At 51.5% G+C, this 19,023-nt stretch overlaps 1 protein-coding gene across 1 annotated transcript in view; it reads left to right on the forward strand.

The window, feature by feature from the left end:
• Nucleotides 1-16,329, forward strand: part of GPR26 (G protein-coupled receptor 26) — a 29,656-nt gene extending 13,327 nt beyond the window's left edge. Inside the window, exon 3 of the mRNA XM_061403798.1 lies at nucleotides 12,961-16,329. Coding sequence (XP_061259782.1) covers nucleotides 12,961-13,192 — 232 coding nt within the window. The 3' untranslated portion in view covers nucleotides 13,193-16,329. The remainder of the gene's footprint in view (nucleotides 1-12,960) is intronic.
• Nucleotides 16,330-19,023: the final 2,694 nt, after the last annotated feature.

Here is a 19,023-nt window from a genome sequence, read left to right on the forward strand (position 1 = left end):
GTATCCCCTAGCATCTCTCATCATTCCCTGTATCTCCCAGCATCCCTCAGCACCCTGATTATCTCCCAGCACCTTCCTGCATCCTCAGGTGGCTGGGACCTGGAAAGGATGCCCTGCTTCACCATCCCCCAGAGAGGGATGGTGCTCCAGGGAGGAGAAGCTCACTGTGCCCAGGTCCCTCTGTCTCTCCCTGTCCTTCCTCACACTGAGCTGAAGCCTGGCTCCCCATAGTTCCACCCACGCTCCCAAACCTGCTTTCTGCAGTCCAGCAGTACGTCTGTCCCGGGGGCCCTGCTGATGGGCAGTGAGCCGGGCTCCCCCTCAGCAGCACCTGTCTTCTCTTCTCCAGACAGCACAAGCCCAAAGCATCTATCACTGTCTTTTCTGTGGTAGCCGCTCCCTCTGGGGGAAGGCTAGTGGGCTTATCTCTCACTTTAAACATAGGACATCAGGCTGTCTGCAGATCTCTGGATGAGTCTGTCCTGAGCAGAGCAGATCCATCAGTTCTACCTTCTAGAACTACCCACGAGACCTCAGCCCTCCTGACAGTCTGTGTTGTGAGTGGGGGTGTCCTGTGCTTCGTGAGATGTTGGCAGCCCCTCTGTCATCTACCACTGCCCACCAGAAGCACCTCTTCCCTCCTGCTCCCCACTTTTGACAACTAGAAACGTCTCCAGACACTGACAGATCTAGGCAGCCTGGGGACCAGAAACACCCCTGGGTGGGAGCTCCTGGTGTAGGTCTGCCATATCTAGCCAGGACGTCAGAACTTGCAGAGATGCAGGTTTCTGTGGGACACGAAGCCCAGGCAGAAACACAGGAGAGTGGGTTTCAGTTGCTCTCCGAGGGTGGGCTGCAGAGTTTGTCAGCTTGGGCTCTGGAGTTCAAACTCCAGCTCCTCTACTTCCTGCTTGCTGCGTGACCTTGGGCCAGTGATATTGCCTCTCTGAGCTTCCAACCTGTCATCTATAAACCAGAAGTGAGCAGTGCCTGCCCCTTAGGGTTGTTGTAAGCGTTCAAGGGCTTCAAGCCTGGGGAGCGTGTGTGTCACAGGCTTGGTCTGGATGTGTCCACCCTCCCTTCTTTACATACCACACCAGCCACAGTGCCTGGCCTGGGACTGGCTGGCGTGTGAACTAAAGGGGCCTAGATAGAGCAGGGAGAGATGAATCAGGAAGGGAGGGCATGCGGATGCCCCTTCTCTTAGCTCCCACAGTAAAGGGGACTTGTAGGCTAATGAGGTGAACTTGAACCCTCAGAGGACAATAGGTAATTCCACTCCAAATTTAAGCTATTGGATTTTTCCCTGGCTTAATCACATTTCCCCACAAAATTTTCCTTTTTTCTGATTATAGCTTGCTTCCCTCTAATGGTGCCCAGAAAAAAAAACCGTTTCAGTGAAATTGACAGTCGGTTCACAACTCAATATGTTCTCTCCAAATGGACATGGTGCATTTGGACTTTAAAAAAACACTCATAAAACTGTTCATCTTTTTGGGGACAGATGGCAACTTACAGGGGAGGAAAAGAGATGCTTAGGAAACCTCTGCGAAACCCTCCCCACCCCCACTGCCACCACCCCATCCGGCCACTGCCTTGACTTTCCTGTGTGCACAAAGGAACCATCCTAAACCAAGCTCAGAAAACATGCAAGGTCAGCTCAGTTGCGTCCGACTCTGTGACCCCATGGGCTGCAGCACACCAGGCTTCCCTGTCCATCACGAATTCCCAGAGTTTACTCAAACTCATCGAGTCTGTGATGCCATCCCACCATCTCATCCTCTGTCATCCCTTTCTCCTCCTGCCTTCAATCTTTCCCAGCATAAGGGTCTTTTCAAATGAGTCAGTTCTTCACATCAGGTGGAAAGGCTGAAAGTATTGGAGTTTCAGCTTCAGCATCAGTCCTTCCAATGAATATTCAGGACTGATTTCCTTTAGGATGGACTGGTTGGATCTCCTTGCAGTTCAAGGGACTCTCAACAGTCTTCTCCAACACCACAGTTCAAAAGCATCAATTCTTTGGCGCTCAGCTTTCTTTATAGTCCAACTCTCACATCTATACATGACTACTGGAAAAGCCAAAATATGCAAACATCCCGTCATTTCATTTTGCCACGCGTTTCCCCAGCACCTTCTCTGTGCAGAGCCAGAAGGACACCTGCAGGGGAGGCATGGCCTGGTGGGGCTCTGCAGGAGACCTCCTGTGAGCGGGGCACGACCCTGTAGATACGGCGCTCCCACGTGGATGGAGCACCCTGACAGGGCATCTGATCGGGAAGTGTCTCAGACTTCCAAGGCATGACCGAGTGAAGTGGGCGTGGCTACACAGGGGGCAATCCCAGCAGAAGGGACAGCGGGGGCCAGGTCTAGATCCCCACAGGGGAGCCACCAGCCACGGGTCCCACTGAAATACTTGAATATGACTTGTCCAAATTGAGATGTGCCGTAGGTATGACATGCATGCTGGGTTTCCAAGACTTAGCATGACTACACACACACACATATTATATATATATATATATATATATATATGTACACACACACACACACACACACATATATATATAAGATTCCTGGTGGCTCAGCAGTCAAGAATCTGTCTGCAATGCAGGATACACAGGTTCTATCCCTGGGTCAGGAAGATCCCCTGGAGAAGGAAATGGCAGCCCACTTCAGTATTCTTGCCTGAAAAATCCCATGGACAGAAGAGCCTGGTGGGCTACAGTCCACAGGGTAGCCAGAGTCAGACACGACCAGCTACTAAACCACCAATATATGTATAGTTAAAACTCTTCATATCAATTCCATGGTGAAATGGTGCTATCTTGGATATATTGAATTACATAAGGTTTGAAGTTAACAGAACTTCACATGTTTCTTTTCACGCCTGAGGCTCACCTTCTTCTTCTGTCGGACAGTGCTGGCCTCTAGCCAGAGACTCTGGGGTCCAGGCACACCTGTGTTCTTACTCCCAGCTCCCTCATCCCCTTTACCTCTAGATTGTTCTTTTCTGAGCAGGAACACCTTCGTTCCTGGGATGGTCCTTCTGGCCGAGGTGCCAGAGTGCTCAGAACGCCTCCTGCCCTGTCCAGCGCCCTGCTCAGCGCTGCTCATCTAGACGGGCAAGAATGAGCAGTGGCTGACTCAGTGGCTTCCTCTGAGGGTCAAGTGCATCGAGGCAGGGGTCCTCGAGGGTCTGAATGAGGGGACGTCGGGTCCCAGCACAGAGTAACAGTAGGGACTTTGTGGCCAGCAGATCCTTGTGGCTAATCCTCTTGAAATGACACCCATCTTGGAACCACCTTCCCCGCCCATGCCCTACCCCCATGCCCCTTCCATGACTGAAGACAGAAGAGATTCCCACAAGGGGCCTAGCCTTTGTGATAGCAGGGGCCCCGGCACACCCCAGGGAGAGGGACACATGTGAACTTGCTCATCACATGCAGGGGACCTTCTGGGCTCCGGCTGTGTGCTGGGTAAGTCCAGGGTCACACCTGAGCTACCCTTCCCGTGCCGGGGCAGCAGAACTGCTAAAAGAGGTGAGGTGGGGTAGACCGGGGGTGGGGCAGAATTTGCTCTGACCCCCACCTCCAAGGAGCTGGACCCAAACTCTCCCATCGTACACTGAGTCAGGGCTGAGAACTGCACACTCATTGTGGGGAGAAGTCAGACTCTAGGAAGGAATGCATAAAATACCCATGCACGGCCTTCCTCGTAGTGTACCTCGCACCATCCCCAGCACCGGAATCAGGGCCGCTCATATTTTTGGTGGCAGTTGATTCTTCTGCTGTTCTTCCCAAGCTGGCTTCTGAGTGTGGACATAATCTCCCTGGTCTCAGAAGCGAAGTCAGGCTCTGCTCTGAAATGCAGCTGAGAATTTAACTTCTTGCAGATGATTCCCCATGGAGAACCTAGAGCCACGGGTTATGGAAATGGTAGTTTCTCTAGCAGCCGCTCATCCAGGGAGAGTGAGCTGGTTTCAGGCCAGTTGGGATCCACTGCACGTGGCAAGCCAGCACAGTTGTTGAGATGGATTCTGAGGCCAATCCTGTGAGTGACTCAGCCAGGGTTCCTGCCAGGGTCTGCCTGGAGCCAAAGCCCACCCATGGGTCCCCTTGCCCTGCGTGGAGGCTTCTCCTTCCTCCCAGAGGATATAGGAAGACACTTGGTGCCGTGACCCACTCAGAACCACAAAGTGCAGCTTCTGCGATGATTAAGATCAAGTTGCTCGAGTGGTACTTAAACCCCTCATTGAGCCATCAATACAGACACTACTATTTCCGGTAACTCCACAAGGACAACCTCCGTCTAAGCAGCCTGCATTACTACTTCTCCCCCTCCGATCTTATTGGGGGAAGACATGTGCAAGCCTGTGGGTTGATGTTAGATCAGCCGTGGGAAGCCCTGGGAGCTAGCAGAATCAGAACATCAAGAAAGAGAAGGGGCTTGTGCTATGACATCTGCCCCCGATTTGAGCTGATCAGGAAGGTCCAGCTGGCGGGGGACAGATCCCTTCTCCTTATCCACAGTCTGTTCACATCTGCCTGATAACTGTCTCAGATTGGGAAGCACCATTCTTGGGTTAAGAACCACTCAAGTCTTCAAATAAATTCTCAGACTTCCCTTATTGGAGGATGTGGGGTCTCTATAACCATGCATGTGTGCTAAGTCGCTTCAGTTGTGTCTGACTCTTTGTGACACTATAGATTGTAGCCCTCCAGGCTCCTTTGTCCATGGGACTCTCCAGGCAAGAATACTGGAGTGGGTTCCATCTCCTATTCCAGGGGATCTCCTCGATCCAGTTATCGAACCCTCGTCTATTATGTCTCCTGCATTGACAGGCAGTTTCCTTACCATTAACGTCACCTGGGAAGGCCCTTTATAACCATACCTATCACTTATTCATGAGAAATGCTGGGCTGGAAGAAGCACAAGCTGGAATCAAGATTGCCAGGAGAAATATCAATAACCTCAGAAATGCAGATGACACCACCCTTATGGCAGAAAGTGAAGAGGAACTAAAAAGCCTCTTGATGAAAGTGAAAGAGGAGAGTGAAAAAGTTGGCTTAAAGCTCAACATTCAGAAAACGAAGATCATGGCATCTGGTCCCATCACTTCATGGGAAATAGATGGGGAAACAGTGGAAACAGTGTCAAACTTTATTTTTGGGGGCTCCAAAATCACGACAGATGGTGATTGCAGCCATGAAATTAAAAGACGCTTACTCCTTGGAAGGAAAGTTATGACCAACCTAGGTAGCATATTGAAAAGCACAGACATTACTTTGCCAACAAAGGTCTATCTAGTCAAGGCTTTGAGTTTTCCAGTGGTCATATATGGATGTGAGAGTTGGACTGTGAAGAAAGCTGAGTGCCAAAGAATTGATGCTTTTGAACTGTGCTGTTGGAGAAGACTCTTGAGAGTCCCATGGGCTGCAAGGAGATCCAACCAGTCCATTCTAAAGGAGAATAGTCCTGGGTGTTCTTTGGAAGGAATGATGCTAAAGCTGAAACTCCAGTACTTTGGCCACCTCATGTGAGGAGTTGACTCATTGGAAAAGACTCTGATGCTGGGAGGGATTGGGGGCAGGAGGAGAAGGGGACGACAGAGGATGAGATGGCTGGATGGCATCACTGACTTGATGGACATGAGTCTGAGTAAACTCCGAGAGGTGGTGATGGACAGGGAAGCCTGGCATGCTGCGATTCATGGGGTCGCAAAGAGTTGGACACGACTGAGTGACTGAACTGAGTTGAACTGACTGATGACTTATTCAACACCTATAATGTAGCCAGGATATACCAATACCTACCCTGTACAGCTCTCCTTCAAGGTGAGTGCTAGAATCTCCATTTACTGAGGATCAACAAGGTGAGATGAGTGGCCCATGGCCATAGCAGTAGCAACTGGCAGATCCAAGGGTTCAAGGCCAGTACCAAGCCTGTTGGCAAAAATTTAGCCCTGTGACCATGTTACATCTCCAAAGCCTGTGGACCAGGTGCTGAAAATACAGAAATGTTTGTCCACAGGCTTTTGATCCAACTTCTAGGCCCAGGCATCTTGGCATGAACCTAAACATCCAGACTCCTGTGGGTAAACGCCAGGCCGGTGAGTGAGTCCTTTCACTAGAAGCAGCAGTGTTTGCATGGAGTCACCTCTGACCTCCCACCAGACTGACAGCAGCTTGTGCGGACCTGGAGTCGGGCCCAGAGGTCATTACTACTGGCAGCTGGAGTCATCAGCAGATTTAGGTGGCCCGGCGCTGATCATGCATCTTTACCTCTCAGATTCCCACATTGCACCAACCAACCAAAAAGCCCCTTGCACCTGGATTTTGGGGCACGTCAGATGCAGAGGAACGCACTGGAAACCTCCACCCTCACTCTTTTTATTTGTTTGGCTGCGTTGGGTCCTAGTTGTGGCACACGGGATCTTCTGTTGCAGTGTATGGACTCTAGTTGCAATATGTAGGATCAGTACTTGGAGCACGCGGGCTTAGTTGCCCTGGCGTGGCATGGGATCTTAAGGCGTGGTGTGTGGGATCTTAGTTCCCTGGCCAGGGATCAAATCCATGTCCCCTGCATTGGAAGGCAGATTCTTAACCACTGGACCACCAGGGAAGTCCCCCCCACCCTCACTCTTAATAAGGGTCACTGCCTTCTATTCACACACTTACACCAAAAGCCCCAGTGGGCCAAGTCTGGCTTTTTGCAGAGTGTGTGAGCAGGGTGTGAGGATCTGCAACAGATTCTCATCCAGAAACTCGAATTACACTTTTCGGAATTAAAATGCACTTTTTAGAAGCATTTGTAAGGCTATTGTCTCCCCAGCGATATATGCTTACAAGTAATTATGATTATCTCAGATCATCGGAGTGGGGCCTCGAGGCCTTTGTGGATCCGACAGCAGCATTATTGTGGCTTTTCAGAGTCATGGAATTATGACAGCAGAGGGCTTTAATATGCCCAGTGTTAATATTCTATTAATCAAAGGCCTTTTCCCTGCTAGTGGCTCATGAACATTTAAAGCTCAGCTTGTTGTTTAGTTGTGTCCAGCTCTTTTGCGACCCCATAGAACATACCCCATCAGGCTGGCTCCTCTGTTCATGGGATTTCCCAGTTAAGAGTACTGGAGTGGGTTGCCATTTCCTTCTCCAGGGGATCTTCCCGACCCAGGGATTGGATCTCCTGGATTGCAGGCAGATTCGTTACCAGCTGAGCCACCAGGGAAGCCCAGCCTGTTACTTATGTATCTTCAAATACACAGACCAGATTCTCCAGAAGTCTTGAGAAGACACCAGGCTTGCTTCCCAAAGGATGTTCTGTGGCCCGTGTTGCACTTGGTGCACGGCATGTGTGTGTGTGTGTGCATGTGTAAATGTGTGTGTGAGTGCGTGTGTGAGTGTGTGCGTGTGTGAGTGTGTGTGTGAGTGGGGGAGAGATGATATCATGGAAGTGTGAAGAGGGGGCACCAATTTACCACTTTAAATTCAAGGGTTGAAAGTGAAGGCCTTTTCTAACCTAGAACTGATTCAAGGAGCTGGGAGGTGCCGCCTGGCACCCACAGTCCAGGTTCAAATCCACCCCCCACGCCCAGGCCACGTGGCCTCAGCCTGTCACTCTGCCTCAGGTCCTGCCCTGTCGTGTGAAGGGCAAGGGACGCTGCCAGGGGGACTTGAGACCCTGTTTGTGAAAGTGGCTGTCAAAGCCCCGAGCCTCTGAGGACCCAGAAGAGAAGCTGGGTCTGGGATTACTGGTGTTACCGGTCTTCTTCTCTCCCCCAGAATTTAGTTACTTTGCAGATTCCCATCATCGAGCAGAGCTGAGACACTGGTTTCTCCAGGAGGAGGGAGGTTGGAGACTGCCCAGGAGTCCTGGCAAGGGTATCTCCATTCTCCTCCCGGGACCAGGGTGGCCAGGCTGCCAGGTGGGGTCTGAGAGCCCTGTGGGTGAAGGCCGAGGGGGCGGCTTCCCAACTGTCAGCCCTCTGCTGTGACAGCCAGCACAGAGACCTCCCTGGGACCCAGACCAGAGGGCCTTGTGCCCAGAGAGGGGAGATGCTCCCTGGAGGGGTCCCCCGGAACAAATACAGAGCAAAGAGGATCCAGAGGTGGGGACAAGCAGGTAGGTCAGGGCCACAGGTGTCTGCTCTGGGTCACCTTGAGTCAGGTAAACACCCATCTCCACACTCAGCTTCCGACTTGGCAGCAGCAACATCCTGCAGCATCTCACACCTCCCACCCCAGCCAGGCTGTGCCCCAGGACCCCCAGGGGCTCACTGCCATCTCTGAGCCACCTGAGATGCTCAGGAAAGCGGACTCCTGACCTCCCCTCCCCCTTAGTCCCCAGCCTGACCAGCCGCCCAGCTGTTGCGCTCTCGGCCCAGGGGCTCCTCGGGGGAGCTGTGTCAAGGTTGTCCAGGACAGGCTGGACATTCTAAGCACAGAAGTGTAAATGTTTCCCCGGCACACTGCCCGATGGCAGAGGTTTCTTGGGCACATGCCTCAGGCGGGACCTGGAAAGTCACCTTGGTGCTTACTGGACAGTGGGGGCAGGGGGCAGGGAGCCCTGCTTTGTAGGGAAAACACCCTTCTCCCTGGAGGGGAAGGGCCAGTGCCCTGCTCTGGGGGCTGTTGACCTCTGCTGACCCCAATGTCGACCCTCGGTGCCCACGGGCTCCAGGAGCTCCAAAGGGTTTGGTGCCATGTTGGTGTTATGACCAGGGGCCCATGAACAACCAGATCCTGCCTAACACCCTCTGCACAGCCACAGGCTCCTCAGTGACGTGGGTCTGTTTCCCAGCCCTGCCGCTGTAGCTAGCTGCCACTCACTGAGCGACTTCAACAGTAGAACTGTGCAGCTTCAGTTAGAGGCCGGAAGTTCAGGATCAAGATGTCAACCGGGTGGGTCCTTCTGAAGCTGCCAGGGTGCTCTTCCAGGCCTCCCCACTGCCCCCCTAGAGTTTCTGATGATTTACGTGCCATCTTTAGTGTCGCTTGGCTTCATAAGCATCACCCCATCTCTGCCTTCATCTTGCAGCATTCTCTCTGTGTGCATCTGTGCCCAGACTCCCCACTTTTGTAAGGACACGGTCATCACATGGGCTTAGGGGCCCACCTTCTCCAGCAACTGATTACACCTGCAACAGGCCTGGTTCCAAATAAGGTTCCACTCTGAGGTGTTGATTGGAGAAGGAAATGGCAACCCACCCCAGTATTCTTGCCTAGAGAATCCTGTGGATAGAGAAGCCTGGTGGGCTGCCCTCTGTGGGATCACACAGAGTCAGACGCAACTGAAGTGACTTAGCATGCATTGGAGAAGGAAATGGGAACCCACTCCAGTGTTCTTGCCTGGAGAATCCCAGGGACGGAGGAGCCTGGTGGGCTGCCGTCTATGGGGTCGCACAGAATCGGACATGACTGAAGCAACTTAGCAGCAGCAGCAGCAGCTGAGGTGTTGAGAGTTAGGACTTCAGCCTATGAATTTGGGGAGACATAGTTCAACCTACAACAGGGGGCTAGGGCGAAAGGAAACCAAGTCCCCCTTAATTAACTAACACCTGAGCCAATAACCCCTAAACTCAGGGCTCTTGGGCCAGACCTGCGGGCAGGGGCAGGAGAGCGGAGCTCAGTAATCCATCATGTGCAGTAGCAGAGAGGAGAGGCAGAGCGTAGCAGGCCACATTGAGCACACGGTGACCCTGCTCACGAGGAAACTGTGACTGATCAGAATAATAATGTCCCTTTCCTGGAGGGGAGGGTGTTCGGAGGAGGTGGCTGGACCTGGCATGAGAAGACGGGCTGGAGCGTTCCCTTGCCCAAAGGTCATCTGGGGACCACGTGGCCATCCCCTGCCCAGATGTGAAATTAGAAAGAAGCAATTGTAGCAACACAGAAACCCCTGCCCATTCCCCTAAAGCAGTGGGGACTTGGAACTGTCAGAGCTGGAACAGAACAAAGCCAGCCACGGTGGGCACATGGCAGGGGGGGTCCCCATGCACAGGAAAACCAGAAAGCAGGTCAGCCAGCACATCTGGTCACGGAAGGTCCTAGGTTCACCTTGCCCGGGGGCCCTGTGGGAGCAGTGCCCAGGCCCAGGCTGATCTGAAGCATCTCTTTGCCTGGAGGCCTTGGGAAGGCCAGATGCTGGCTTTTCGGAATAGAAGTCCTGTGCACTGTGGACCGGGGGTGACCGAAGTGCTGGGTGGCACATAGCAACTTCACAGAAAGGGAGTTCTCAGGGCCGGGAGGGACCCCAGAATTCACCCTGTCCAATCGGCAATGTGGAGATTTGAATCCCAGCGTGGCACCCAAGCAAGACGTGGGTCGCAGTTAGATGCAACTGGGCTTCCCATTGAGGAGATGCTGGCTCGCTGCACAGTCCCTCTGAGCCTTGATTTCCTCATCTGTAAAGTGGGATGAATGACACCCATTCTGCAGAGGGTAACCGTAAGGTTAGAGAGTGTGCACATCTCATATTTGGCCCAAAGGAGATACGCAACTGGGAGTTGTTATTACTGAGCCAGGCATGTTCAGACTGGACATAAAATCTCTGAGAAGCAAATGCAATAGATTTTACCTCTTAATTATCTAAATGGTGAAATTTTAAATTGTCCTCAATAACTTTATTCTGTGAAATCTACAGAACCTGCAAATAATGATTTTGATCTTGCTGGATGGTTTGATGCTATTTGGCTCTTAATAAGTTCTCCTACTGCTGCTACTGCTAAGTCGCTTCAGTCATGTCCGACTCTGTGCGAACCCATAGACATCAGCTCACCAGGCTCCCCTGTCCCTGGGATTCTCCAGGCAAGAACACTGGAGTGGGTTGCCATTTCCTTCTCCAATGCATGAAGGTGAAAAGTGAAAGTGAAGTCGCTCAGTCCTGTCTGACTCTGAGCAACCCCATGGACTTCAGCCTACCGGACTCCTCCATCCATAGGATTTTCCAGGCAAGAGTACTGGAGTGGGGTGCCATCGCCTTCTCCGAATAAGTTCTCCTAGGAGAGCTCAAATGCTCAGACTGAATTTATCTATATGGAGAAAACTAGACATTTTGGAAAAGCAACCGGGCATTGCATAGCAACAATACGTTGGCATTCAGCTATTTCATTGTTATTATTAGGTGTGAATTCTAGACTTAGGGGTTTTGGTTCCCTTATGCTCATCACTTCCCAACATAGATTTCTTAAAAGTACAGATTTCCCAAATGCCAACAGCTCCATTTTTCCCCATTCAGGCTTCCAAGGAGAAGAGCAGATCATTGGCCACATTTCCCCTCAGGATGGGAGGGCAAGGGCAGAAACAGGATGCCAGATAGAAGGGCCTTAGAATGGAGACATCAAGGATCTGTTCAAAAAGGGAATCATTGCAACAGGGAATCTCACCCCATCAGCGTCCTTCCTCCTTCTTCCCTTCTTGAGCTCGTCCTCATGACCTAAACCCAAAGAAGCCTTCAGGAAAATCACTCAAGTTGGCAACACAGGGTCAGCCCAAGCTCAGTGATTTCGGTACCTGGGTTCTCACCTGGGCAGCCCTCCATGCTGAAAGCCACCCTGCCTTCCATCCTGCCGACCCCTCCCTCACCCCACCTCCCAGGAAGGATACAGATGCCAGATTCCAGTCTGAGCACAGTTAGTGGATCCTCCTCCATCACGGACTTGCTGTGTGATGCTGGGCAAACTCTTTCCCTCTCTGGGCCTTGATTTCCTCATTTGACAGTGGGTGGGGAGAGGGTAATTATTTCCAAGCTCCCTCCCAGTTCTGTGGCCTTTCGTACCTTCTATTAATGCTGGTTAATGTCCAAATATGGCCAAAGGTTCTGGACACATTTGGAAGAGAAGAATTAATGTCCTGATTTGGAGGGAATTCCCTGGTGGCTCAGACAGTAAAGAACCTGCCTGAAATGTAGGAGACTTGAGTTTGACCCCTGGGTCTGGAAGACCCCCTGGAGAAGGGAATGGTTACCCTACTCCAGTATTCTTGCTTGGAGAATCCCATGAACAGACTCTGCAGGGCAGGCTACAGTCCATAAGGTCGAAAAGAGTCGGACACGACTGAGCAACTGACAATTTTACTTTCTTTCCATTTACATAGAGGAAGGCTGTCACTCCCTCACAGCATGACCTTAGCACTGTTGAATGGAGTTGTCGGATGGGTTTCAGAACCGAGCCCCTTTGACACAGAAGCCGCCTCTTCCCTCACCTCCTCCTAAAGAATGAGGTCACGTTAGGGCATCCCCTACTGCTGCTATTGCCAGGGGCCCCCAGATCCCAGCCCTGGGAAGAAGCCTTTCTCACCAGCAGATTCTTCCCTGCTCTGAGACATACTTTGAGCTTTGCCGAATATTTGGAAAATTGTTCTCAGCCCTTCCTCCCAGGCAACCTCCCTTGGAAGGCAGAGCTAGGATTTGGAGCAAAGAATCCCATCTCTTCTGGCTGCAGTGATCATAGAGATGATCTTATCTGACTTCTCACTTTTCATGTAAAACATCCAGGCCCCAGGAAGGGAAATGACTTGCCCAGGGTCACAGAGCAAGTCAGCAGCAGAGTTAGCGCCAGTGGCCAGGATGCAATGAAATCGAGTGCGTTTCTCAGATCACCTTGGGTTCCCGAATCAGACACACCTGAGTTCAAATCCTGCCTTTGCAGTTTACTGGCAAAGTCCCTAACGTCCTTGGATGTCGATTTCCTCACCTGTAAAATGGAGCTGTCTAAACTTCCAGGGTTCCATGACTCACGTGTAATATGTGTCACTAGCACAGTACCTGGCCTAAAGGAAGTGCCTGGTGGGCGGCCACCGCGTTAATGGTTGTTACTGCTGTTGTCATTGTCACTGGAGGAGGCAGCCTCAGAGACTCTGAAGCTCCGACAGGAAGCCGGGGTCAGGGGCTCAGACCGGAGCGCAGGCATCGCCCCGCTGTGCTCTCATAACCCGACATCCTCCCGGTCTCTGTCCACAGGCTGGTGGAGCTGTCCTCTGCAGTACCCATCAGCTCCCACTGGGGGGTGCTGTCCAAGTGCTTGGCCTACAGCAAGGCCGCGTCCGACCCCTTCGTGTACTCCTTACTGCGACACCAGTACCGCAAGAGCTGCAAAGAGATCCTGAACCGGGTCCTCCACCGGCGATCGCTCCGCTCCTCCGGCCTCACCGGGGACTCCCACAGCCAGAACATTCTGCCGGTCTCCGAGTGAAGGACGTTGCTCCGCTGGAGAGCTTGGAAGGAGGCCGCTGGTGAGAAGAAGGGGAGGGCGGGATCGGGGCGCCTGGGTGGACACCGCCAGCCACCACCACCTCCAAGCCTAGGGAGGCTGGACCCCCGGCTCGGGGCGGCGTTGAAGCCTGGTTCCTGGTGCCTGCAGGGCAGACATTGAACTGCCCCTGTTTATCACCAAAGGATGACCAAGGCACGTGCTGTGTGCTCTGGCTTTTCTTTCTGAGAAGCTCCTTTGAGCGCTGAGACTCAGCAGAGACTCCCCAGGAGTCACTCCCAGTGCGGTCATGATCAAGGACTCATAATGCTGGTGGCAGGTGGGGAAGCATGGTGTCCACCGGCTTATGCACCCCAGGACCACTGGGCTCCATGCTGAAAAGAAGCGGTGACCTCTGTGGGCCATCGGTCACCCCGGGAGCGAGGTTGGCAGTGGCCATTTGGGCCCAGGTCTGGCATGGCCACGTGCTGTGGTGGCTGCTGTAATCCAAATATCCTTCCGCTGGTACTAACTCGGTTGTGCTCAGCTGGGACCTCGGGCCCCCAAGCCCAAGGGGAAAATGTCTAACAGCTAGTGTTACCCAGCTGTGGCTGACAAGTTGCATTAGACATAGTTCTATTGGATTCACCTTTTTTCTCTCTCTCCCCTCCCCCTTCCCCAAAGCTAACATGTGTGTGCGTGTGTAGACAACCTTAGCATGAAAATGGTTTTCAATAGGCAGGTACTACATGCAATGATGTTCTTTGAAGTCTGACCCAAAGTCACCTTCTTCTGATTCACATGTCATAACTATTGGAGCCAAGGAGAGGGCAGAGGAACGTGCCTGGCAGGTCCCCAAACCTCAGTCTGTGACTTGAACTCGCAGGAAGCGTTTCACCTTGTCTCACGTGTCTTGTCGGGCATGTTCTTTGAGGTGATTGGAGAACAGACCTGAGCAGGTTTTTAGCCTGATTTTAAAGCACCTGGTTCCATCATCCCTAGGGTTCAATATCTTAGTTTCTGTAAGTCATGAACAGACAGTAGAGGCTTCCCAAGGTGATCCAGAAAGTGCTCTGGGCCCATGATGGGACAGTGAATTTTTACCGAAAACCATAACTCAGAAAACTATGCCAATCCACTAGCAGCCGCCATCTTGTTCTCATCAAAACAAGGCGAGTGGGCCAGGCTCTGCCTGTTTGCCTTTTTACCATTTTGAGTGACGTGTGCATGCTGAGAGCAATTATTTTTCCATCCTTCACTCTAACAAGTGACTCCTCCAGGGTGGAAAGATGGGAGCAAAAGGCTCAGAGGGCTCATTCTCCCCTTCCTTTTCTGGGCACAGCCTGACTTTGGAGATGTAGAAGGGAGGACCCTGTTCCACAGGGACCAGCCAGGAGGAACCTGATGCTTTTCACTGCTGAGTGGCCCCAGTATCAAAAAATAGCCAAGTGTGTGCATGTTTGAAAAGATGGTGTCTTACTAACCGTAGCTCCTCATTTAGAAAACAAGTCACTGAGCCTGGCCTACTCTTGTCTCGATTCTAAGTTTCCATGGAGACCGATGTAGCCTTGGAAGCCTTGACGCCTCCCCGTCGCAGCTGGAGGTATGCTCACACCTGCTTAGAGGAGCCAGTGGCACACAGCCCTTCCCAATTCCGTGTTCTGGGACATCACCTTGGTAGCTTTAAATCAGCCACAATGGGCATATTTATACCGTGAAAGTCAGCAAAGGCTACAAACCAGGCCCTTTTCTCCACTGAAAACTCATTGCTAAGCATCTCCCAGCACATCACTGCCCATACGGGACTTTGTGTGCTCCCGAAACAAAATTGCTCTGGTTCAGAGCACTTTTGGCCCCTCAGGTTTCAATCACAACAGGTATTCACTTTTGTTGCGCTTTCCTATCATCAAGCAGCTGTTCCCCCTTCGCTGTCCCAACCCCCAAAGCATCAGTGAGGTTGAAGACAGGCAAAGAGCCAGGAAAATGTGCATCATTGAATCCGACCGTCTCTCTTTCACACAAATGCTCTTTGGGCAGCGAAGGAGTGGTGACCCAGTGGCTGAGGTCAATAGTCAGATTCAAACAGTCAAATAAGTTTTCATCAACATCAGGTTGGAGGAATAACTGTCAACTCCTCTTCCTGCTTGCTCTGTGCAGGCAACAAATTATACTCCCAGAAGCAACTTGATCCCTTCCACCTCTTCTTTAGCTAAAAAACAAGATCTGTCACCTATAACGCCACACATGTTGAGAAGAGGCATTTCGTAATTTATACTAAACCGTAGGACTGCCAACAAACCAACAGAACCAGTTGTATTAGCATCATGGTGACAGTCCCCCAAAGATGCCAGCTGATTGGGTACTTCCATTATTATTAGGACACAGGTATCAAAACCCAAGGAGAAGTGAGAAGAAGATCACTTCATTAGTGATCAATATCCACCAACTCTGCTAGGATTACCTTGAGATAAATGTTTATATTCATCTGTATACAGTCTATAAAATTTCCCCAGCTTCATTATTCCCAAGAGAATTATCTACCTCGTTTGGTAATTTATCAAGTGTCACATGGATTTCTCAGGTAAAACTTAGGAAGGTCCAGATCAGCATCTCTGTGAAGGGCCTGGGATGACTTCCTTGACAGCAGCCCAGCGGAAGGCTTGATGTTGAAGGCCTGAGCTCTGGTGGACAGCTGGGCTGAGTGTGAAAGTGTTTCAAGAAGCTGGAGAACAGAGCCTAGAATGGAGAGGATCTCAAATCCTAAACCCACATACAGGGCTCAGTTCCTAGCCCAGCGTGCTCTGAACTTATAGGTTTAAACTCCGCCACAATGTCTTTCTCAGTCACTCTGCAACTCCAACTTTTCTTTGTGCTGCTTCTTGAAGGAGGGGATTTCCAAGCCCTGGGACCCACGGTGGGTGAGGGTCATGGCTTTTGGGGTTTGTGTGTCTCATGGTCAGCTGACCTCCCAAAGATGTTTCCCTGACAGCCTGCCTGTTTTTCCAGAGAAGTCATGGCAGCAGGGGAGGAGGGGAAGTTGCCTTGACTCTTCTCACACTGACTGTACCTTCCTTCTAGGACTCAGCTCAGCCTTCTGTCACCGTGAGCAATAAACCTCTGTCCTCATGTTTGTGAAATTAGTTTCCTTTCTCATGATGCCTTTCTTTCTGAGAGAGGATGGAAAGATCAGGCCACGTCCAGGTCCTGGTTGCGCTCCTTTTACATACTTCTGTGCCCATGGATGATGTCTTTGCAGGACTGTACTGTGACCCTGTGGGGGTGGAGTGGACCATGGGCTGTGCATATTTAGAATTTACTCCAATTCAACATCCACTCATTTACCTATGATTTTAATGAAGATATTTTTTCAGGTGCCAAAAATTCTTGCATGCGCTCGTGTCCTTTGGACCACAGGCACCAGGGGGAGGAGAGAGGTCCTGGATGTATTGGGGGCTCCTGCTACTTTCCTAAAAGATCCACAGCATCTGTAATGAAGTCCTCAACGAGCTAGCCTTACCTCTGGCCAGCTGCCTTTGCCCTGTTGGTGGAAGGAAGAGATGTAGGGACCTCAGTCTCGCTCCTGCCTCTCCAGTTGAGATGCAGCCACAAAGTCAAAGCCCTCCTTCCGCCTCCTTCCACACATACAGGTCAAAGGAGCAGGCCCTGGGCATTTCTGGGAACCAGCTATCTAGGAAAGAGGAATCCCCATGAGTGGAACTGCCTGCCTTCCCAGGTAATTGCATCAGGAGGGGAAAGTGGCTAGAACGTGAGGCCCCACTCAGCCTGACCTGGACTGATCACTGTTCAAAAGCAGTGGCCTGCGAAGGTCCAGGGAAACCGAGTTCTGGAGAGGTTGGAGAGCGGCCCACAGCAGCCACGGATTCCAGCCCAGCACTGCAGGAATGCCCGCCTCTCACTCTGACATTTACAGAGCACCCTCTGTGTGTCCAGCCCTGGGCTGGGTCAGGCTCTGGGGAGACCGGGATTACTCTAGAGAATGGAGGCTGAGGCTGTGCTCGTGGGTTGTGCACAGGGCCAGGGGCACAGTGGGAGGGCTGTCACACTGGACAGTGGGGAAGGAGGGTTTGGGAAGGTTTCCCAGAGGTGGTGACACTGGCCTGAACCTGCACTGGGGAAGGTCATGTGACAGGACACGAAGGAGGCGTGAACACATCTGGTGTGGAGTTTGGTGGGATGAGAGCTAGACGTGTGTCCAGGAATGAGATCACGTGTGTGCTGAGGAGGTGACGTGCCTCCTGAGACAGAGTGCACGTGATCTGTGACCCAGGGGAGAGTGTCGAGGTCTTGACCTTGGGAGTTCCAAAATTAGAGCTCTTTTAGAAAGAAGACATGGGGGGAAATCCATATAATTTAGCTAGTGAAAAAGAGAAGGAAGAAAGAGAAGAAAGGAAGGAAGGAAGGGTGGGTGGGAGGGTGGGAGGTGCTGAATTCATTGCATTTCTTTTGTGGAGCATCCACGTTATACAGTGAATTGGGGGCCAAGCAAGATTCATTCTTAGGAAGCCAACCTCGTTGACCAGGCGCATCCGCTGATAATACACCTGAGAGGGAATGAGGCTATGTCTTCAGAAGGGTGTGTACACATTCCTTAATGACACAGGGTCCACGTGGGCAGGGCCCATAACCCCTGGGGACAACTGGAGGAATCCACAGCAGAAACAACCAGATTTGCAAAAGTTACCCTTGTGCCAAGTAAGTTTGGCCACCCTTCCACCCTTCACACTCACACCCGTCTCTGGGGGCGGAGCGAGGGGGTGTTCAATTTGCTCATGTGGTGTGTCATGTAAATATGCATTTAGCACTGACATTCCAACATTAGGCATCTACTCAGTCTTAGCAGTGTGATGTTGTTCAGTCGCTCAGTTGTGTCCGACTTTGCCACCCCACGGACTGCGGCACGCCAGGCTCCCCTGTCCTTCACCATCTCCTGGAGTTTGCTCAGAACTCATGTCCGTTGAGTCGGTGATGCCATCCAACCCTCTCATCCTCTGTTGCCCCTTTCTCCTCCTGCCTTCAGTCTTTCCCAGCCGTGTGAGTTTATCACATATACCCACATGTAAGGGACTTTTGAAATAATGTAAGTTTTTGACTCAAAAGACTGTTTTTGTGCCTTTTGGAGCACATGCGCTCTTAGGAACACTGACTTGGGGGCATTTCCTGTATCCTTTCTCTTGGAGGCCCAGTGACTATAGTCAGTATCATACTCCTTGGTGTGGAACAGTGGTTGCACATGTGTGTTTTTAATACGTTTATTAATTTACATATTTAATACTCATTTATTTATTTTTGGCTGCACTGGGTCTTCATTGCTTTGAGGGCCTTTTTTCTCCGGGTGTGGTGAGAGGGGCTTCTGTCCTTTTGTGGTGTGAGGGCTTCTCATGGCAATGGCTTCCCTTGTGGAGCACGGACTCCAGGCACACAGGCTGCAGTACTTGCAGCACATGGGCTCCGTGGTTGTGGCTCCCAGGCTCTAGAGCACAGGCTCAGTAGTTGTGGTACTCGGCTTAGTTGCTCCACAGCTTGTGGGATCTTCCCAGATCGGGGATGGAACCCATGTATCCTGCCTTGACAGGTGGATTCTTTACCACTGAGCCACCAGGGCAGCCTGGTTGCACGTGTTTAATAGAACCTGAAGTTCACATTTTGAAGAGTCTAAAATCTGTTATTTGGAGACAGGAATCCCACACTGAATCATTAGAGTCAGATTAGAGTCATCAAGGCCTCTGAAATACCCCAGATGACTCATAGGGGCTGTATTTAGGGAGTATCAGATGCTACCATAATGGTGCACAATCGACTGATTGACCTGGGCC

The sequence above is a fragment of the Bos javanicus genome, chromosome 26 (genome assembly GCF_032452875.1).
Source record: "Bos javanicus breed banteng chromosome 26, ARS-OSU_banteng_1.0, whole genome shotgun sequence".
Classification (NCBI taxonomy): domain Eukaryota; kingdom Metazoa; phylum Chordata; class Mammalia; order Artiodactyla; family Bovidae; genus Bos; species Bos javanicus.